Source organism: Staurois parvus, unplaced genomic scaffold (assembly GCF_062004578.1).
Source record: "Staurois parvus isolate SC_StPar_1 unplaced genomic scaffold, SC_StPar_1.0 ptg000186l, whole genome shotgun sequence".
NCBI lineage: Eukaryota > Metazoa > Chordata > Amphibia > Anura > Ranidae > Staurois > Staurois parvus.
This window is the reverse complement of record NW_028317982.1, coordinates 13,034,980-13,058,647: the sequence shown is the minus strand read 5'-3', so window position 1 is coordinate 13,058,647 and position 23,668 is coordinate 13,034,980. Positions and strand designations below refer to the sequence as shown.

General features: G+C 40.2%; 1 protein-coding gene across 2 annotated transcripts in view; it reads left to right on the top strand.

Moving 5' to 3' along the window:
• PPARGC1A (PPARG coactivator 1 alpha) overlaps window positions 1-23,668 on the top strand; it is a 153,024-nt gene that overhangs the window by 71,288 nt on the left and 58,068 nt on the right. For both annotated transcript variants that reach the window (XM_089677488.1, XM_089677487.1), the window contains exons 3-7: window positions 4,488-4,682; window positions 6,933-7,055; window positions 11,428-11,629; window positions 17,398-17,443; window positions 17,553-17,626. In XM_089677488.1, the coding sequence (XP_089533614.1) occupies window positions 4,488-4,682; window positions 6,933-7,055; window positions 11,428-11,629; window positions 17,398-17,443; window positions 17,553-17,626 (640 nt within the window). The remainder of the gene's footprint in view (window positions 1-4,487; window positions 4,683-6,932; window positions 7,056-11,427; window positions 11,630-17,397; window positions 17,444-17,552; window positions 17,627-23,668) is intronic.

Sequence of the window (23,668 nt, the reverse complement as noted above, 5' to 3'; positions counted from 1 at the left end):
TGACACAGCAGATCACAAAGTAAATACAGTTGCCAGTTATCGGCAACACTTTCCTCAGGCTGTCACAGCATGAGGAAACTATTGCCGATAACCAGCAAGTGTCACAGCAGATCTGCACTGATCATCAGGGCACTGATGAACAGTGCCCTGATCACCAGTGCCGCCCATCAATGCCCAGCAGTGCCGCTCAGCAGTTGCGCCCAGCAGTGCCGACAGTCAATGCTGTCAGTGCTGACAATCAGTGCCCATAAGTGCTGCCTATCAGTGCCCATCAGTGCCACCTGTCAGTGCCCATCATTGCTGCATATCAGTGCAGCATCATTAGTGCCTCCTCATCAATGCCCACCAGTGCCTCCTCATCAGTGCCACCTCATCAGTGCAGCTTATCGGTGCCCATCAGTGCTGCCTATTCGTGCCACCTTATCAGTGCCCATCAATGCTGCCTATCTGTGCCCATCAGTGCTGCCTATTCATTCCACCTTATCAGTGCCCATCAGTGCTGCCTATCCATGCCACCTTATCAGTGCCCATCAGTGCTGCCTATCCGTGCCACCTTATCAGTGCCAATCAGTGCTGCCTATCCATGCCACCTTATCAGTGCCCATCAGTGCTGCCTATCCGTGCCACCTTATCAGTGCCCATCAGTGCTGCCTATCCGTGCCACCTTATCAGTGCCCATCAGTGCAGCCTCATCAACACACATCGGTGTAGGAGGAAAATTACCTGTTTGCTAAATTTAGTAATAGAAACAAAGAAAAACCTTTTTTTCAAATTTTTTGTTTATAATGCAAAAAATAAAACCCCCTGTGGCAATTAAAAACCACCAAAAGAAAGCTCTATTTGTGTGAAAAAAATAAACATTTCATATGGGTACAATGTTGCATGACCATGCAATTATCATTCAAAGTTCAACAGTGCTGAATGCTGAAAATTGGCCTGGGCACAAAGGGGGTATAAGTGCCTGGCAGACAAGTGGTTAATCACCAGGCTGGAGATGGGGTGGGGGCGCCACTGAATTCTTTAAATCTAGTAGAAAAAGTGGTGTTACCTGTATAGCTTTGTGTCTGGCAGAGGTGTAAGAATAACAAGTGTCTGGACAGAATTACAAATCTTTTGCTGGATAAGACAGTTCACAGTTCACATGTCTATTTCAATCATATCTTTAGTGTTTTTGCACGTGACTGTATGTTAAGTGTATGTCTGTTTCAGAGTAAAACATGCTTGTTGTGCCCAGGAACCACAGCTGCAACATATTTGTACCCATTGAGATGCATTATTGAAAGCACTGTGCATAGCTATGCATACAAAACCGTCAGGACATACACTGACATGCGCACACGTACGGGCACATTTTTCAAAGTGTATAGTTTTGATGGTGGTTATGTGTGTATAGCCAGGTATTGTGTTTTCTGTAATCATCTCAATGGATAATAACACACTTAGTGTTGGTTCCTATGCACCATAACAACAAACCGATTTTACTCTGTAGGCCTAATATACAAATGTGTGCAAAAGCCCTTAGTAGTTTTCCTTGAGTTCAAATCCAGTACATATTCTTCATTTCTAGACCAAGATGTTATCTAGTGTGTGTGTAATCATTATCTGACTTCTGATATGGTATTATATCCAATTCTGTGATATTCCACTTGGGTTAAAGTCATTGCTGAATAAGAGGATGATGTATAATATTTGCAAATATGTATGTAGAAGTTTCTATCCAGCAGCATTTGAAAATTTGAACTTGGTTAGTTGTATTGTCTATCCTGCATTGTGACTCCCAATACAAACAGAACTGTAATAATCACTGCTTTACTTTGTCAACATTATGGAAAAAGTACATGTTTGTAATGATCATTACTGATTCTTCCAACATGTTGTCTGTGATCTTCCAAAGAGTCAGTGTATCCATATCTGACTTGTAAGTTATGGGTGGTTGCATTTTACTGTCAGTTAGGTCTTTGAAAACAGGGTTCTGGGTTGACTTACCTTTCTCAGCATTCTATGCATTCTAAAAGGAAGGGGACTCTTTCTCTGGCAAGAAAAGTGAGACTCTATGGTGAATATGGCCAGGGCCAGGAACTCCTATAGGAAGTTGTACTCCTGTGACCTACTTTCAGCGGACAGCAGGAACAGAGCCACTCAAGGCTGGGGAAGCCCACATGGAAGAAAAATACATTTGAAATATAATTTAAAAATATTCTTCCCAAATATATTGACATATATTTGAAATGCTACAATTTTGGCCATATTCAATATATATATATATATATATATATATATATATATATATATATATATATATATAAATGTATGTATATATATTGCATGTTGAAATTACATATCATTTTTTTTTACCAAATCTATGAAAAATATTTTTAAAAGTACATTTCAAATATACTGTATGGCTTTAAAAATACAAATCTTCCTTTTAGGAATGCATTTACAAATATATGTAAAAATATATGTTAAAATGACTTTTTTATATGTTTAAAAAAGATCTGAAAAATATACAAAATATATGAAAAATATTTAAAAAAATATAATTTTTTAAATATAGTCTTCTGATTTTCTTTAACATATAAAAAATTAATTTTAACATATATTTTTACATATATTTATAAATGCATCCCAAAAATGTAGATTTGTATCTTTATAGACATACAGTATATTTGAAATGTATTTTTAAAAATATTTTTCATATAATTTGTAATAAAACCACATTTCAACATGCAGTATGTATATATATATATATATATATATATATATATATATATATATATTGAATATAGCCAAAATTGTAGCATTTCAAATATATGTCAATATATTTGGTTAGAATATTTTTTAAATATATTTCAAATATATTTTTCTTCCATGTGGGAAGATGGTGAAGATATGATTGGGATAAACCCAGAAGTCTGGACAGGCACTTGGCACAACCTCTCAGCTGCGCTGCTGGGAGACTGAGCCAGCCGCTCCCTCCACTCAATAGCCTGGTACTCCAGTGAATGCTGGAGTGGCAAAGTAGAGAGTCGGTGACTGACAGTCATGGCTCCCTGCTCAGAGCAGAGGGGAGAACTGTGCGATAAGCTCAGTTAGCACTGTAGAGCCGGCGAGAGATAGATGCAGCATTAGATCAATGCTGCATCCACCTAGTTGAGTATGAACATTTGGGGGGTTTTTTATTTGAAGTTCATACTTCTCTTTTACAGTAATTGTAAACCCTCACCTTCTAAAACAACCAATTCAGTTTTGAACTGAGATGCAAAACATTTGTGTATAGCTATAAAAAACATAAATACCTTTTTTACTCTCTGTTCTCAGCTGCATAAGAGCAAGGGGAGGAGAAACAGCAGCACAGCTGTGCAGGGGGGGGGGGGGGGAGTGTCAGCAGACATCTGATCATTGGAGGAAAAAAGGCTGAGTTTCCAGCACAGGTAGAGAACTCACCTCGCTGTGCTTTCCTGCCTAGTGTGGTCAGTTTTTTGATAGGAAAGCAGAGGGACTGGCAGGAACACCAGGGATTTCAAACAAAGGAAGGAATACAAAGATAACAGGATACAAGTACATGGTACAGCAGGCACATATCAGGAATATGAAATGTTGGAGTTACATATTTTTTAAGTACAGCACTTGCAAGGCATTAGTCTAGTGATCACAGTAAAACAGAAAAATGAAAGTTCATATTTAACATACCCCCAGCATCCTCTATTCTGTAATAGCTGGTGATCCTGCCAAGTAAATAGTTTTCTTTTAGGATAGTGACAATGCTAAATGCCTTGCATTGAATTCACTTGTCATGCTGCGCTGCTGTGTACTTACAAATGATGAGAAGGAGTGTCATCAGCCTTGTCACTTCTAGCAATGCTCCTTCCTTCCAATCTGCACAGAATACATGATCCAAAGGGAGCCTTGCACCTGAAGGAAGTGACACAGGGTGCCCTTTTGGGTCCAGTTTCCTTGTTTATAGACTATAGACCCCAGTAGCTCAAGTGATGATGTCACTTGGGCGGAAGTTAAAAAACACACACCAGGAACACATCTGAAAAGGAGGACTGATGTATTGCATAAAAAAACACAGAAAGGACTGTCTTAAGGATAAAATTCGGCACACAGACCCTTGCAGATAAAACTCCATGCATCCTGCTGTGTGGGGGGTGTGGCTTAGTCCTCTAACACCTGAATTTGGAAGCTTTAATTAAAATATGTCTTATCTACATCATGCTATGGCGTGCAGGAAAATAGAAAACAAATACATTTGCCAGATAGACCTTCATGTTTTGTACTGGCAGTATAACATTTTTACAATAAAAGTAGTATAATGCTTCAAACCAATTCATTCTTCCTTAGCTAACAAGAACTAATACCAGGACTGTGACATGTAATTACAAACCAGTGACACTGGATGTATGTACTAGGTGTAGGTTAACTACTTGTGAGATGATGGCACTTTATTACATTATTGACACATTCAATTATTGCCCTTGCAGAAAATAGAGGAGGAGAATGAAGAGAACCTGCTAGCAGTTCTTACAGAAACACTGGACAGCCTCCCTGTGGACGAGGATGGATTGCCTTCCTTCGACGCACTGACAGATGGAGATGTGACCAGTGAACATGATCCGAGCCTTTCCTCCCTGCCTGACGGCACCCCTCCAACACAGGAGGCAGAAGAGCCGTCACTAGTAAGAACCCTTCCTACTGTTTAACAGGAATTGGATGTGCTTCTGGCTACCCGCTGCATGGGTATGATGTAGTCAAAATAAGGTTTGGACTTTAATATTAGGTAGAAAAAAAAACAGCTGTACTGAAAATTAAATGCTGAAATCAGAGGAGCCACTGTTGATCTTGAAAGTGCGTGGGTGCGTTTATTTAAGGACACTTATTTTTAACATCCGTTATTGATTGGTAATGGGATCTTGGGCCCATAATCAATACTATCCGTTTCAATACCTTTAAGGCAAGAGTGCTTTATTGACCAGTGTAAGCTGGCTTTATACATACATGTATGTAGGCTTATTGCAGCTTTTCTTGTAACTAGAGATGTTTTCTCTGAGCTCTGTCAGGAGAACGAATGTCAAACCAAACCATTTGGAAAGAAAGGAAATAAGATCATTAAATAGTGCACACGGTCATTTTAATTTATCTGTATCATGTGAAAAAAATCATTTCCCACCTTTCGTTAAGCTAAAAGTCTTTGGAGCTTCTTGTGGCTCTCAGGCATATGGAAGGTTGCTTGAGCTAACCTATCAGCATGGTGGCCATTATCTGTCTGCTAAACGCTATTGCATTTTACATTTCTACATGAAATTCAGCCAAGAAAATATTGTCTAATTTTAAGTGCAATTCTACCATTAAATGTAGATAGTTCATGACTTCCTTCGCCTGGACTCTTACTCTGTTGTGATCTGAAGTCCCTGGTTCCTGTCTATTGAGGGCATTCTCTATATAGTCTCACAAAGATTCCTTTAGGGGCTTGGTGACAACATCATTATCATGCCATATGCCACTTTAGGATTTCTCTATGGGAATGTAAAGAGAATTCCTTCTAGAGAGGAGTTGGAAAATTCAGCCCACAGAGCCCTGGATTTCACTGTCATGATAGGTCAAGATCTCCCTACAAGGTTTCTGGAAAACATTAAAGAAACAGTGGAGAGTCAGATCTCACCTCCCTATCCAGTTCTTCAAAAGTTTTAATTAGATTTTGACTTACTATTGTTATTATCAAAAACTTTTTTTAAATGTTTCCAAATTTTCTTTATTATTGAAAATGCAATGTGCCCAAAACATTTTTTGCCACATTGATCGCCATCTTTGTGCTTTGCACTTCTTTACTTCTTGGTGGGTCTCAAAGCCACGCTTTATATGTGAACATGGCACGCAAGAAGACCAATGCAAGACATCCCTTTTCTAGCTAGGAAACGCAGGGCAAAACTTACATTTATACTGTGGGGATTGTTTACTAAATCCGGAGAGTTCAAAATCTGGTGCAGCTCTGCATAGAAATCAGTCAGCTTCCAGGTTTTATTGTCAAAGCTTAACTGAACAAGCTGGAGGTAGATGTGGATTGGCTACCATGTACAGCTGCACCATATTCTGAGTGCACCAGTTTTAGTAAATCTACCCCTATCTGTCAAGTTCTCTGCGGGTGGTGCGGCTGCATAGATTTTCGTGCGGATCCGCAGCGGCACCACCCGCACAGATGTGAACCTAGGGTAAGTGTAGGCTTGGAACTACCGTAGAGGAAAAATAATATATTTTATGTAACATTAAAATATAACTAAAAACCATAAAAAGGTGTTGCATTCTAATATAAAGTCCTACATAAATGTTTACTGCCTGTGGTCTAGTCAATGAGGTATTGGCAGGGTTAGATAATAGCACAGTTGTCCGTGGGACACAGAGATACAGGCAGCCTCATGGACCCTGTAGCAAACTATTGCTAGGGTTGGGAAATTTTTCTCCAGCAACCCTTTGTTCATACATTTATAGGGTATGGGCATGCAAAAACCAATGAATGTCTTGTAGGCAAAAGATGTTTGGCGGTCACATATTTTGACCTCTTTTTTCCGTTGTATAGCCCCGCTAATTAACCACAGGTCCCAGCATGCTCCGTTAACCAGCAGCTGCTCAGGAGTCAGCAGTAACAACAGTTAAACAGCTAGAAATCGGCAGGCTTCGTTTCTCTGATTGTCCATTACAGCAGAGCTTTTTGTCTTGCAGTAAAAGCCAACCATGTAATGATCACTGTGTTATAACGAGCTCTTGTAACCGTGTTTATGCGGCGTTGATTGCATTACTTTCCGCACATAAAAGTATACTCCTATGATCTCTCATGACTAATTTTAACTAACAGTGCCATATCTTAAGACACATAATTGCAATCCTGGCTAGTATGTAATATCTCTTTTCTCATCTTATTTTTTTTTTTTTAGCTTAAGAAGCTCTTACTGGCTCCAGCGAACACTCAGCTGATTTATAATGAATGTGTCGGACTCAGTGCACACAACCATGCAAGCCCTAATCAGAGGATCAGAACAAGCTCTGCACCTGTTAAGGTACAAGCCTCTTTCCTTTGATCCTGCTGAAATAAAATGGAATAACAATAAATGAAAGGTATAGTGATGTACACGGATAGCTCTATAACATTACAAATGTTGCATAGTTTGCTAGTCTGTTTTATGGAAAATCTCATGTAGGGATGAAAAAAGTTTGAAGACCCCTGGGAAAAAATTCATGGCCTCCCTTCCATTTTGATTAGACACCTCTACTATTATTGCCACTGCTGGGTTGTCCTTCTCTAATGCTGAGAGCAGTCAGTAATCTGTGTCAGTTTGGACACTTTGAAAATATAAAGGCTCAGGTTGCTAAGTTTATTCTAGATATTGCTGGCTACTGCTACTGCACAGAATGGTATATGTTAGTCCGCAGTCAAATCTGCCTACTACTTTTTTTAAAGGTTAAGAACACCATCCAGGAAACACTCTTGGTTCTGACCCAACAGGTTCCTTTTAAGAAATAAGTGGACATTAGGCAAAGACGGAAATGACTGGCCCAAAGGGCATTTGTATCTCGGAAAGGTGTACAGAGCTTCTCAAAGAGTACCATAAAAGATGGTCTGTGAGGTTGTTATACTTTAAAATTTGGAGAAAAGTTGTTAGCCAGTTAGGAATATGTTAGAATAAATATTGGGAAAGGAGTGACTGTCCTCTTCAAAATCAAATCAAGGGCCTACAGGACTTGGATATGCTAAGCACTCTAGTGATCAAGCTTCATATCGAGCTCATTGTGAGATCAAATTTTATGCTGGTAGTTGTTTGCTTTAAAAATTGGCTGTTAGTTCGTGGGAGGTGATGACAGTTGCTGGGGCTACCCTGTTTTTGAAATCATCATATTTTATAAGGGCCTAGACTCTTTTTTTTTTGCAGGAACTGGAGGTGTCTTCCAGGCACTACGTGCGATTTTCTGATATTTATGACTTGTGCATATTGCTGTTCTCCCTGTCAGGTTACATTTGTAATTCAGGCAGAGCAATAAAACCCTTCAATATACAGTAGTTGAGAAGTTGTTGAAAACGGATAAGTTATCTTATCTGTTATCTGTGTCATCTGGTAATCACTAGACAGTTATGTGTTTGGAGATTTAAAATTGTTTTAAAGGCAGTAGGTTTTTTCCTCAATGCACTCTCTGCATCAGGGTAAAATACCTTCTATATGCAGCACCTCACCAGACCTCCCCCCCCCCCATCCCCACCCTTTTATAATTACCTGAGCCCGATCACGATCGACTGCTGTGTCCGAGACCAGCTGCTCTCTCAGCTCTCTCTCTCCTCACTGAACAGAGAGACAGCAGTGGGAGCCATTGGCTACTGCTGCTGTCAAACACAGCCAAACAGTGGGGCCAAGCCATGCTCTGTTTGTCATTGGACACAAAGAACATGGCTCAGGATGAAGTACAAACATGTGCCCTCATAGCAAGTGGTTTTCTATGGGGACAATCTAAAGGGGGGGAGGCAGGAGAGCCAGCGGGGAACTTGAAAAGAGGAAGTTCGTGACTGCTATGTGCAAAACCAGAGCACAGAGCAGGTGAGTATAACATGTTTGCTATTATTATTTTTTTTTTTAATTTTTAGGTTTACAATCACTTTAATTATTGATTAGTGTTTGTGGCCTTCTTGGGTAGGCTTATAGATTTTATTTATCTGTATGATACTGCAGCACTTTGTAGAGTACATAGGCCCATTGCTATCAGTGCCTAGATATTTACAATCTAGTGTATCTACCACATGATCTAGGGCCAGTTCCTATGCTGGCAAATTTTTAGATTATGAGATGACACAGAGTTACCCAGACGAAGCTCACACACAGAGTTTTTGCACATAGTACTGATGTATGAACATTAGATATTTCTGCTAGAATGTTCCTGAGTAAAAACTAGAGGATTGACTGTATAGTACATGCGTATAAGCAGGAGTGCACACTCAAAAATTATTTTAAAATCATGAAGGTGTGATGTAAGATACTGGCCAGAAATGCAGATTTTAAATTTTTTTTTAACCACATGCCGCCCCGCCACTGTAGAAATACAACGGCAGGGCTGGGCAAAACCACGTTTTAAAACGTGTGTTTTCAAAACAGGTAGAGGGCGCGCGCGAGGCGCGCCCCTGCCCTATCTGTCCCACCAATCACGGCCGCGGATGTCAGTCGCCGGGTCACAGCCGGTCGTTCCTGGCTATGTCCCGGCGATTAGCGGCAATCAGTGACAGAGAGCACAGCTGCAGTAGCTGTGCTTTCTGTCAGTTCCCTGACAGCTCCTGACAGGCTGATCGGGAGAGAAGAGTTTATCTCTCCCGATCAGCGGTGTCCCCTGTGCAGTTATCACCCCCGCCCCCTAGTAAAACACTCCCCTCACACAGTTTACCCTTTCACTGAATAATAAAGTTAACCCCTTCCTCCCCAGTGCCATTAGTACAGTGTCAGTGTTTTTTTTTTTTGCACTGATCACTGTATTGGTGTCACTGGGGATGTCAGTGACCCCAAGTCAGTTCCCCCCCAGTGTCAGAATGTCCGCTGCAGTCCCACCATAAGTTGCTGATCGCCGCCATAAGTCACTGATCGCCGCCATAAGTTGCTGATCGCCGCCATTATTAGTATAAAAAAAATTAAAAATCCCAGTATCTTTCCCGCCATTTGTAAACGCTATAACTTTCACGTAAACCAATTAATTTACACGTATTGGGGTTTTTTTTTAGCAAAGACATGTCGCAGAATGCATTTTGGCAGAAATTCATGATTAAATTTGATTTTTACATTTTTTTTTACTGGACATGTTTTATAGCAAAAAGTCCAAAATATTGTTTTTTTTCCTCAAAATTGTCAGACTTTTTTTTTATAGCGCAAAAAATAAAAACCGCACAGGCGATCAAATACCACCGAAAGAAAGCTCAATTTGTGGGAAAAAAAGGATGTAAATTTCATTTATGTACTGTATTGCATGACCGCGCAATTGTCCGTTAAACTAGCGCAGCGCTGTATAGCAAACAAATGGCGTAAATTGCAGTATCTATACCATAGTTTGTAGATGCTATAACTTTCACACAAAGCAATCAATATACACTTATTGGGATTTTTTTTTACCAAAAACATGTAGCAGAATACATTTTGGCCTAAATTTATAACTAACTTTGAGTTTACTATATATTTTTTATAGCTGATAGTAAAAAATATCGTTGTTCTTCAAAATTTTGGGTCTTTTTTTGTTTATAGCGTGAAAAATAAAGAGCACACAGGTGATCAAATACCACCGAAAGAAAGCTCTATTTGTGTGAAAAAAAGACGTAAATTTTTTTTGGGTGCAGCATTGCATGACCGCGCCATTATCAGTTGAATTAGTGCAGCGCCGAGTAGCAAAAAGAGGCCTGGTCATTAAGGGGGGTAAATCCTCAGGAGGGCAAGTGGTTAACTGATCTATACGCAGCGCTAGTTTACGCCCCTGTGTTTACAGGCTCATTTAAAAAAAATGGGCTGCATTTTGATCAGTAAAAAAAATGCCTGTATACCCCAAAATTTGGTGTTTTTTGGTGTGCCTGTGCAAATGTCCAGAAACAGGGAGAACACACCTGGAGAGCATCCGGGAAGCCTAGTGTTGCATGGCTACAGTCCTAACTTTGAAGCCAGTGTGGTAACCAGAGATATGCTTGCTATCAGATGACACTGATTGGTTACCTTGAAAATCACAAGCAGTTTTTGTTTCCTTCTGCAGAAAATGCCAGCAGGGATGGAGGATTTTGCTTTGATATATAGTTAGTTCTTTTTACTTACCATTAGCACATCCATGGCAAATTCGGTGCCGTTTAATTAATGTTCCCTTACTGTCCTCAATAGCTAAAAAATAAGTATTTTAAGAACACTTAGGAGGACTGTGAAATTCTGTTCTGTAGCACCAGGTAACAAATAAACATTAAGTGGATTCAATCCCGTACTTTATTAAAAAGAGACTGTAAAAACAAGATGCTCCTCTGTTTCTGAGGATAACATTGAGACAATGAAGGAATGAAATAAAATTTTGTATACGCAGCATTTGGGAATTTTAAATGCAATTTTCTTGCCTTGTTCTGCAAACAATTATTCACAAATCATAGACCCAGTACAGTCATTGTGAGCACTTCACAGAATTAATAAAAGAGAAAAGACAAATTGTATTTTTTATCAGGGATTTTGTTCGCTAATTTCATCTTTTTTCTTTCCCTTCCCTCTCCACCATATTCTCTTTCTTTCTCTCTTTGTTTTTTTTTTTGGTCTTGTCTATGCCATACTCTATTTCATTCTCTTCATTTCTTTTCATTTCTCTTCAACCCTCTTTGCCCCCTCTCTTTTTCTCTATCGCTCTCTCTCTCTCCCTCGTTCTCTCTATCTTTTCCTTACATTGAAGAGCGAGAACTGTTGGAGCAATAAACCCAGAAACATTTGTCAACCGCAGAAGCCACAGAGGCGCCCCTGCTCGGAGCTCCTTAAATACCTGACTGCAAATGATGACTCTCCTCAGACCAAATCAACAGAGAGCAGGACGAATAACAGACTTGACAAATGCACCAAAAAGAAGCCCTGCTTGCATCCTCAGCCACATTTTCAAGGTAGTGCTGGGACTCACAGCTGTGCTGAACTTGTATGAAATTTTAAGATCATATTAGTTCTTTAGCTGATACTATGGCAGATTTAACTATGTATGTCCTCATTGTATTCAGGGCTTCTGTTCCTTAGGTTTGGTTTACTAAATGAGTAGCGTATGTCTGCTCACCTTAGTGAATATAGTGACGCTGCATTCATATCAATCATCTGATTAGGCACATGAGAAAAAAAATCTTTTTTTTTTTTTAATCTCCTGTGCACATGATTGAGTATTCAAAGAATTCACAGCTTTACCATTCACTACTCCTTTAGTAAAACAACCCCAAAATGTACTTAGTAAATGAAATATTAGGGTGTGGTGCTGTTCTCAAGTTAAGTTAAAGCTGACACCTATCCAAAGTTGTGTGAACCTACTAAGCGCTATAAATTGATCCGATCCCTAGATCGTGAAGTCTTAATAAACTACAGGACACCTTCCCCCTTTTCCTGCAATAGTCACATTAGGGTGTAAGTGGGACGAAAGGAAGGTAATCCTAGGGAATCCTGAAACATGTCAGCCTGGGTTCACACTGATACAGGGTGGAATTTGCAGTGGTTTCTATGCTAATTCTGCCCCGCATCACAATCACACCCCGTTCATGCAAACCGCTGTGGGTGTGTATGTTAAGTTAACAACACCCCGAAATTGGTTCGCAAAACGTGGTGCAATATGCAGGATTGGATCGCATGTTAATACCCATGCGGTCCAATTCTAGTGCGGACCAAAAAAAGGGTCCTGCGCCTTTTTGATGCGTTGCGATCTGAGCCATACAAAATGTATGGCTCAAATTGCATCACACAGAATTTGCATGTGATTTGCACAGCAATGCAGTACAGTTCCTGTGCGAATCACATTTGATGTGCCGCACTGCATCAGTGTGAGCCCAGACTCAGTGTTTGTGCATTGTTTCCCTTACCTGGATGGATTTGAAATAAAGAAGATTTTATGCACATGAAACCTCATTTTTGCTTGGACGTGTTTGGATGATGGAAGGAAACAAAGCTTCACTTCATTTACTAAGCTCTGTGGGATAATGGCCTTGCAAAGTGCAACTTCCCTGAACAGCCAATTTATCTTTTGTAAATCAGCTCCAGTCAGTCCAGTCTAGTATCCAGCTGTCAACTTTCAGAAACTCTGCCATTTACAAAAGTATAAAATGTTCAACAATGTCCTAGTTGCAATAGTTAATAGGATTTGGTCAGCTTAACATACAAATGAATAAAGAGATTGGGCAAGCGTAACAAGGGCATTCCATTAATTTGGGATCTTTTTTTTTTGGTTCAACAATGTAAAGATCCTTCATCACATATACATTGTTGACTGGATATATGCAAGTAGAATGGCAGCATGAGGGTCTGTACAATGTTAGAACTGCATTTCCCCCCCTACAAACCAATGGGAAGGCAACAGAAGCTAGAAGCACCTGAATTCAGCTTACACCTGTGAAAGAATTTTCGATATAACTCAGAAGCATCTCAAACTGATCTAAATGAAAGCTGAGTGCACATGAAAGCATGCCGCATGTTCCCATCTACACAATCCCTTAGATACTTTGGGAAAATGCTCCCAATTGGGACAGTTTAAAACATTTTCTGACATTTCCTTTCCTCTCTTTGAAATAAGCTGACACTGCTTGTTCTGATCTACAGTACACTTGTTCAAAAGCAAGATGTGATGAAAAAAAGTGGATTTAAATATTTTTGGCTGGATAAAATGAACTTGTCCTGATAAAGTAAAGGCACTTCTCAGTATTAAGTATTACTATAATGCATGGTAGCACAGACAAATCATAGGTGTTGCCTTGGAATTCATTTATTAGGTACTCCATACTTGCAGCTCCTGTTCCCACTGGCTCTTTTCTTTGTTTGCCCAAATCCATCAGTGGGAAGCCATCTACACATCCAGGATCCCTTCCTGCTTCATAATACAGTACAATGTACTGCATCTGTCATAAGCCAGTCCCTTGCCATCACTGTAGGGCAAGCCCAAGAGACGCTTTGCTGTGAAGTGTCTGCAGTTTTGCCTTTTTAATGTCTGATGGCTCACTTTGCTGCATTACTATTCCTTATGTAACACCGAAAATATCCATTGCACTTTACGCTTATTTTTATTGCTAGCTTGCCTTCCTAATGGGTAATTTTCCACATGCTAATTCCAGAAGGGCTTTTGAATTTTTTTCTCTTGTGTACACGCACTCGTCTATAAATCAACTCTCTTTACTCCTACATGCAAAACAGGGCAATAAGCTGTTTCCTTAAATGGAAACTATTTACAAGATATATTTAGGGAGGCTGAATAAATGAATTGGGCTTTGCAGTTTAATATAAAGAAAGATTTCACTGAAATTTTTATTTTGTTCTTTCAGATTTCAAATTTGGGTGCTTTTGCAATCTGTACTTGAAAGGTTATATTTATAACACTAATTGCAATTCCGTTTGCAGAAATACATAAGGAAAACTAAGTTCACTTTTATCAATTATGTCAATTGCAATTTGCAAATGTAGGCTGATTTCTGCTTTACTGAATAAACGCGTTACCTGACTTATGAAAACAATAAAAAAAACTTCAAAAAGAAAAAAAAAAAAGTAGCACTTCTAGGTTTAAAAAAATACCTGGGAATGGCAATGTATAAAAGCATCATGCGAATCTTTATCCTCAGGCAGATGTACGAAAATGTCAGGAATCTCAACAAAAAACACAGAATATAAGACATAAGAGATTTGCATCAAATAATATATTCCTTATTGCAGCACAGAGATAAGAAAAGAATCCATATAAGGGAGTTTATTATTCAACAGCCTCTGCCACTTGTAATCTTTGTGCTGGAACAAAAGCTAAGTATTTTTAAAGCTTAACCCCGTGCTGCCCATACCAGGACATGCACTTGTCTGAGATCAGCAGCCAGCACACACCATAGACATTATTTATAGAAGTAATGGATTGCATTCTGGGTAGCCTGGGTTCCTACTTTATGGGAGGTATGAGTCTCAATTTGATACTTTCTATGTATGCCGTGATTTCATATGCAGCCTGTGTGGGACCATTATTTGTATTCATTATACTTCATCCTAACATGTTTATTCTAGTCTGCAAAAGCTTCAGAGCCCATAGTATAATATGTTCGACTGCTTCAGTGGCCATCAGAGCCGAGGCATCAGTGAATAACCATTAGTCTTGTTTAGTTTTATAACAAAAGGCTAGTATTTTTTAATCACTGGAGAGTTTAGCTGACTTGGTGAAAAAAAGATGTGCAAGAGAAGCGGAGGTTTGTGGAAGTCAATTCATTGTCTAGCAGGCATTTTTTTAGTTTTTATTGTAGGTTCCACAAAAAAAGTACAGTTTATAAACCTTAGCCATACAATAGAAAATAGTACATTTCTGATTTACAAATGTGGTGGGGACAGGCTTCTTGTCAAAAAGGAATATGTGATACAATAGAATATGAGTGACTTGTACAACCTCTGATATACTGTAGCATAAATTATTCAATTTGAGGTTACAAAAGTTCACCCCAAACTGATTTTTGGGTTGGGTCTGCTCCTGTGCCTTCGCTCCTTGGATTGAGAGTGGCCAGGTATAATAGAGAGTATATTCGTCTCTTCACTACCAGGACCTTGTAAAGGTGGGTGAAGGCCTGACACATTTTAAACATTAGAGAACTGTCATGACTTGTGGTTGTCCAGAATTAGGTGTTTTTGTGCCCAGTAGGCCCGTTGAATGCGGGCTGTGTGCACGCTTAACTTTCAGTGGGTCCAGGAGGCCTACAACAGCAGGTACCATAAGTGCACAGAGCTTTTGGAGTTAGGAAGGACCCAATTGTTCAGGTATGCCTTCCAGATGGAGGTTTTTCCTCCAGTTTTATAGATCCTTGATTTTGACTATCAAGGTGACTGACTGACTTGAAGCGTTTTAATTTTTTTAGGTAGGAGTTTGTGGTGTCATTAATTGCTCTTGCAGGCTGTGCCATGGCCTATGTCTTAGATTCAGTTGTAGAAAGCTTGTCTTGAAGATCTCAAAGATGTTGAGAGATAAGCATTTGAATGGAGGACATGAGATGGGTTTAACATTTTCTGCTACTTCAGCTGTCAGTTGTTTGTAGTCAATTGGGAGCGGAGCACTGGGTCGCAGAGTGTAGGTAGAGTCATCCTCCTTGGTGTCCAATAAGTTGGCTCACAGATAGTTTTTAGTGTTCATAATGTTTCACTTTTGTAGTTACTGTAGGGTTTTGAGACAAACTTCTATATAACAGGAAGGCTGAATCTGTACTTTATCACAATGTGCAACAAACACAATTGTATACAATGAAGAGCAGTCATGTTGTCTATATCATGTAGGCACATTTTTTCCTTTCATAGTGCAAAATGGAAAGCAGAAAAAAATTGCTCAGGGCTACCAATCAGGTATTTTTCTTCCATCTTCTGAAAAAAGTTGGAAACTAATTGGTTGGCGAGCGCCCTGCCAGCAGGGCTGGAGGGTCCCGAACGGGGCTCCCATTTTGGCACTGAGCTCTTGAACGGGGTGGGGCCGGGCTAAAGCTCTCCAGAGGCCTAGACCTCTGAGCACGTGGGCGCTCCTGCCCCCCTGCCTCTGGTGACAAGCCTGGGTCCTGCAGCAGATCAGAGACCCGGCTCTGCAGCCAGTCCATCCCTCTGTCCGCTGCCGCCTCCCGCAGCCGTGCCAACAGTCCCTCCATGACAGCGCAACAGGTCCGCTGGAAAGGCAGTCAGTAGCAGGACAAGCTCTTTTCTCTCCTAACGTCCAGCTCCAACTGACGCCCCCTCAACAGAACCCCCCACCCTAAGGTGCAGCAGACCCCACCTACACTTTCAGCCTCTGCCAACCAGATCCCCCACTATCACATACCAACCCCCTGGAGCTAACTTTAACCCTTTCCGTTCCTCCTTCACCACTCTGGGCCTAGCCATGCATGCCCTGCGCTATTTCCTTTCTTTATTCCTGCTACGGGCATTTCTTTCTTCTGACACAGTGGGAACAAAGAGAAAATTGACATTTAGGGATGCAGAAAATGGTCCCACTAAGCAATTGAGGCTATGGGGTGGATTTACAAAAGGCAAATAGGCAGTTTAAGGCCATTCCTTTGCTTTGAAAGGGAATTTAGTGACTGATGTGAAGCTCTGCTGACTTCCTTTATTCAATCATGTGCAATGCAAAAAACATTTTTAATCTTCCTTGCATGTGAGAGAATATTCTTTGCAAAGTAAATGTATACCACATTCACTAGCTAAGGGAAAATTCCCTTGCAAAGTGAGCAGCCTGTTTACCTGTTTAGAAAATCAACCCCTATGCCTATGAGCACATACATATGGGTGTATGTTTGCAACATTTATGTTTAGTCTCACAGTCATGTTTTAATGTGCTCCACGTTTAACCATTTTTACAGAAGAACCAACTCCAAGCAATAAATTAAATCAACTGTTCTATTTAGAAAATATTTTAGAAAGCCCACTTACCAAAATAGAGACCTCTACAGAGAAAATTATGTAGACTTTCATTGCTCACCCCCCAAAAAAAACTGATTGCATGAGAGCTAATAAAGGTTGATTATTACTGCTGTAACACTTCAGCTCTTTCTTTACTGGGTTATATACCTTAGTCTTTAAGCAAAGAGTTGTATGAATTATAAATTATGTAAATGAATGGGTGATGTAGAACATGGCAGCAAAGTACCCATGGTTGAGTTGTATTTATAGAGTTTTTTCTTTTTATTTCCAGCCAAGTCAACGAGTTTGTCACTTCCTTTGACACCCGAGTCACCAAAGTAAGTATTGAGCATCGGCAAGCTGTGTTGGCAAGGGATGGGTGTCTTCTCGTCTTGGCTACAATAGCTCCATTTCAGCTTGTTTTTATAAATATGCGCTGTCTTCCAGTGACCCCAAGGGTTCCCCATTTGAGAGCAAGACTATTGAACGAACCTTAAGTGTGGAGCTCTCTGGAACAGCAGGTGAGAAGGATTCTTTTACCTTTGGCATTTATTTTCTACTGTTATAAAAACTCGTAAAAGACCTCCTGTAGTATTCATTTGCTTTTTAAAAAAAACAGTAGCAGTACTTTTAAATAATTAGTTACCCCAGCATTTCTTTTTCCTGATTTGTGCCTGTACGTATTTTAAAAATATCTTGTTCTCTTTGTATTACTTTGTGTGAAATACCTGGTGATCCTGCCATTCCCTTTGCCTTCCTATAACATACTGACCATGCTAGGCATAGAAGCATCTTTCCCAGTGTGGTGAGTTTTTAGCTGTGGTGGGTGAACAGCCTGCCTTGTGCTGCCATACCCCCCTACACAGCCATTCACTGGGAAGATCGGTATTCTACTGTTTCTCCTACCCCACTTCTCTAAGCCCATTAGGCAGATGAGCACAGAAATGATGTGCTCACTTAGGCCCCGATCACACTTGAGTGATGCTACTGCATAGGAGTTTTGCATATTTTTTATCTTGTTTTTGGAATGGATTTTGTGCTGCTCCAAAAACATGCTAAAAGAAACTCATGTTCCAAATTCTGGACATGAGCCAAAGCACTTTGGTGCATTTTTCTTGTGGAAAATGTGCTGCAAAACACGCAACTGCCACCTGTGATTGGAGTACCTTTAAATAATAATAACACCACAAAGAAATTGCACGTTTTAGTGCGTTTTGCTGAAACGCTACTTTCTGCACATATTTCTGCTCAGCCCAAGTGTGAATGAGGCCTTAGAAAATCTGAAAGTCCTTTTTTTCTCTTTTTTTTATATTTTAAAGTGAATGGGTTTTGCAAGGTAAGGGTTCATGTATACTTTAATGAGATTGTCAGTTTTGGATCTCCCTTCCATTGAAGGGTTACGTCTGAATGATTTGTCTGTGAGGAGGGAAATAAACTTAAAGACTAACTGCACTTTTATATATAAAAAAAAAAAGTTGCAGCATACAAGTTGAATAACTGCTCCACAAATAATTTTAACTTAAAGTGGAAGTCCAGCTGGGTTCAGAAAAACACCCGTTATTATCCAGTTTTATCCATGATTTTGCAAGGTAAGACAAGGCAGCTTATTAAAACAAAAAAGATCAAAAAAAGTATAACTTTAGAACATGTAGGATTCTTTCTAATCATACTTGATGAGGAGACGTAGGAGTTTAAAAACCTGCATTTTAAATCTATTGAGTTGAGCCAATAAATGTTGTCATTTTTCCTCCACTTTTTCTGTTTTCATTGACGGCTAACAACATTTAGCATAAATCATCCTGCTGCTCCATATAGTGTTATATAAGCTTCATTTTGGCTGCTAATTGCCTAGTTACATTCTTTCCATACAGACAGTTCTCCTACGTTCTGTCAGTGAACTCGCAGGGGATGGTGGCTGGTGGTTTAGTTAAACAAGTATAACAGGCTTGCGCTAGACACAGTAACATGTTTCATCTTCAGGTGGAATATGCTGAGCAGCAAGAGCCTGATCAAAGAAAAAGAGCCTAGGGCTTGTAAGACTTTTCATGCATCTTTCACTCCGTTTTTTAAGGTCTTTGGTAGAAAGTTTAAAGCAGTTAATAGTAAGAGGTAAAATTAATAGTGGCCAGACAGCTTTAATACTTTTAAAAGCTGTTTTTCGATTGGTTGGTTTGAATCAGAGCACTTCTTTTCACTTTGTAGTGTGACTCTTTATGAAAATATTAGTTGACAGAATCCCTTCCAGTGCTTTTGTACAAAAATGTAACTAATGTACTAATGCAAGACTCATTGGGAGTTATTTACTAAAACTGGAGGGTGCAAAATCTGGTGCAACTCTACATAGAAACCAATCAGCTTCCAGGTTTTATTGTCAAAGTTTAACTGAACAAGTTGGAATGAGAAGCTGATTGACTGTCATGTACAGCTGCACCAGATTCTGAGTGGTCCAGATTTAGTAAATCTACCTGGTAGTCTAAGCCTGGGTTACCGGGAAACCCGTGATCTGTGCACGATTCCTGCTCTGCTGTCACAACACACTGCAATTGTGATCTGCAGCGGATGTCATTGCTAAGTCAATAACACCCAGGGGCGGGCTGACCATTTGGAAACTTGGGCACTGCCCGAGGGCCCAGGGTCAGTAGGGGGCCCCATGAGATGCCCTTGGTACCTTTTTCATAGGCTTTTTTGAGTTTGGGCAAGGACACAGGGGCCCCATGATCCCCTATTGCCCGGGGGCCCCATGAGTTGTCAGTCCGCCCCTGATAACACCCCAAATTCAGGTAGCAAACGCATAGCGTCTGCCTGCACTGGATCGCATAGTAGAAAAGTACCATGCAATCTGGTTGCAGTACGTTTACAAAACTAGTGCATGCGCTGCTTTTGTTGAGTTGCAGAATGTGAGTGCTCCAGATTTAGTAAATCTACCCCGGTAGTCTAAGCCTGGGTTACCGGGAAACCCGTGATCTGTGCACGATTCCTGCACTGCTTTCACAACACACTGCAATTGGGATTTGCAGCGGATGTCATTGCTAAGTCAATAACACCCCAAATTCAGGTAGCAAATGCATAGCGTCTGCCTGCACTGGATCACATAGTACAAAAGTACCATGCAATCTGGTTGCAGTACGTTTACAAGAGTAGTGCATGCACTGGTTTTGTTGAGTTGCAGATTGTGAATGCTCCAGATTTAGTAAATCTACCCTAGTAGTCTAAACCTGGGTTCACACTTATGTGGTGCGTCATATCGCATGTTATTCGCACAGGAACCATATCACATTCCTGTGCAAATCACATGCGAATTCTGTATGGCTCAAATCGCACCACAATCGCACCAAAAAGGTGCAGGACCCTTTTTTTTGGTCCGCACTAGAATCGGATTGCATTGGTATTCACATCCATGCAATCAGATTGTCCACATCGCACCTCGTTTTGCAAACTGATTTCAGGGTATTGTTAACTTAACATACACACCCGCAGTGGTTTGCATGAATGGGGTGTGATTGTGATGCGGTGCACAGAAACCAGTGCGAATTCTGCACCACATCACTGTGAACCCAGGCTTAAGCAACTAGGTCTTTGCCATCAGAATGATTCTGACTGCTGAGCAGTGAAAAAAAGGAAAATCTAGTTGCTATTAGTCACATTGGTCATCTTTTCTCTGCTCTATATTCTCAAAATACATCTTTATGACTGAGGTATTCCTCTAGAATTAATTGATCAATAACCTGTAACCAGTAATATATAAATGCAGATATATACTGTGATGTATTCATGTATACACAAAGAGAGAGAGATTGAGAGATCAATATCTATCTCTCTGTTTCTCTTTCTATTCCTATTTTTCTTTTTCCACGTTAGTTGCTTTGCGGTGCCCACTTGTAGCTTACTACCTTATTTAGTGATCCTTAAATGTTTTGTATTGTTGGAGAAATACTGTATGTATACCACAACTGAAGCTCTGTCTAGACCAGGGGTGGGCAACTGTGGCCCTCCAGCTGTTGGTGAACTACAAGTCCCATCATGCCTCTGCCTTTGGGAGTCATGCTTGTAACTGTCAGTTTTGCAATGCCTCATGGGACTTGTAGCTCTACAACAGCTGGAGGGCCACAGTTGCCCACCCCTGGTCTAGAATATGCACATTAAGGCTAGGTTCACACCGGAACGGGTGCGGGAAACCCGTGATCTGTGCACGATTCATGCTCTGCTGTCACAACACACTGCAATTGTGATCTGCAGCGGATGTCATTGCGAAGTCAATAACACCCCAAATTCAGGTAGCACACGTATAGCGTTTGCCTGCACTGGATCACGTAATACAAAAGTACCATGCAATCCGGTTGCAGTACGTTTACAACGGTAGTGCATGCACTGCTTTTGTTGAGTTGCAGTGTGATTTGAATGGGCTCAAATTGCACTGCACCGTATCGCATGTAAATTGCAGAGGAATGCACATAGTGTGATCAGGGGCTTAGTGTTTATACACTCAACGGCCACTTTATTAGGTACACCTTGCTAGTGCCAAGAAAATATCCCCCACACCATTACACCACCAGCCTGAACCATTGATACAAGGCAGGATGGATCCATGCTTTCATGTTGTTTACGCCAAATTCTGACCCTACCATCTAAATGTTGCAGCAACCAGTCTGCCCATTCTCCTCTGACCTCTGACATTAACAAGACATTTTCGTCCACACTACTGGATATTGTCTCTTTTTCGGACCATTCTCTGTAAACTCTAGAGATGGTTGTGTGTGAAAATCCCATCTGGCACCAACAACCATGCCATGTTCAAAGTCACTTATATCCCCTTTCTTCCCCATTCTGATGCTCAGTTTGAACTTCGGCAAGTTGTCTTCACCATGTCTACATGCCTAAATGCATCAAGTAGCTTCCATGTGATTGGCTGATTAGCAATTTTTGTTACCAAGCTATTGAATGGGTGCACCTAATAAAGTGGCCGGTGAGTGAATTCTAAATTGGCAGTAGAACCAATTCAAAACAAGTTCTCATTCAACTTTTGTAGCTATAACATTGTGGAAATTCATCCCCTTTGTGTGGAAATGTCCCGTTTATTTTCTATGAAAGCCGACTAATGACAGCCTGACAGACTTCTAGTGTAAACACACAAGTGCTGTAAGCTGTTAAAGTGTTACTAAACCCACAACAGTAAAATCAGTCTGTAAATGCAGTGAAGCATGCTTGTTATACTCACTGAGGAATCTAAGGGGTTAATCCTCTGCATTGTGTAAAAAAGATCTTTGATCCTGTCTTCTCTGATCCTCCCCTTCTTCTTCTGTCCCTAATCCATCTGCTGATAGAACATAGCATTGGGGGCAAGCTGCACATGCTGAGTTTGGTCTGTATTGCTAGACAGTTTTTTTTTTTATTGGGAGAGTGCATGTGATCAACACAAAGCCAATCGGCACTAACCAGACAGAGGGTCAGGGGTCATGCAGCCTTATAGGACAATCAGATAAGAATGAAAACTCCTCCTACAAACTTTAACCAGTGCTCTGCTGGACACTGATAGAAGTCACAAGACTGCTCTAACTGCTGATGAGAAAAGGTATTTAGCAGTTTATATTTACTAAAATAATTGCATTTCCATGTTCTGTTAACTGTGGGAGACCAGATATAGTAAATGCAGGGTCCAGGGTTTAGTAACACTGTAAGTCTTGTTTACATCAGTGTCATTCTTTGAAGAGTGATCCAAGTATGGCTGACAGGCATTCAGGATGTTATACTACCACCTCCTGAATTCCTTTTTTTTTACAGCTGAACAGGCTAAACAGTGCTACAACCACAATCCTAGTGTTTGGATATATTTACTTGGCTGCTGGGGAGGAAAATTTGCTGCACTGAAGCAACAAATTGTGAACGTGGCCTTTGCAGCTTTAGGGGGAAGCTGGAAAAAACAGGGTTCTTATGCCTATTTTTACCCCCCTTCCCCAACTGAAAGTGTAAATTAAGCATTAAAACGTGATATCAGAGTCTCTGTTGTGATTTTTGAAGATTAATTATTTCACAGTGCATGCAGGTACAGAGGGCAGTGATTACTGGCTTTAAAGTTTTTTCTGTACACTTGTTAATAATATGTAAAAACTTTAAAGTCCATCTTGTGGGTACAGATGCACTTTAAAGCTTGCTTTTCCCAATAGAAGAAAATGTAAATACTTGTGTCTTGTGAGACAGTCTTCTATGCACTGATGATATGCAGAATGCAATGACTGTAAACCCTGAGTAATGTTAATTCACTAAAGTATTATACATCATAAACAACTACCATTTTTTTAAAATAAAATGCTTTCTCTTTTATTTTCACCTTTTTTTGAATCTCAGTGCTGCTGATCTATTGTGGCCTCTTTGCAGCATTCTAAGGTTTAGATGAGATTTTAGTGATTAGATGTTACAAAACTTTACTTGTAGTAAGGTCAGTGAAAAGTGATTTGTGTTTGGCTGCTGTGCCTTAGTGTACTTTGTATGTTGCCTTATATGTGTAGTGATGGTAAGATGTCAGTATTGTCCTGCAAGCTTGTATTGGTTACAGTTATCTGCTACAT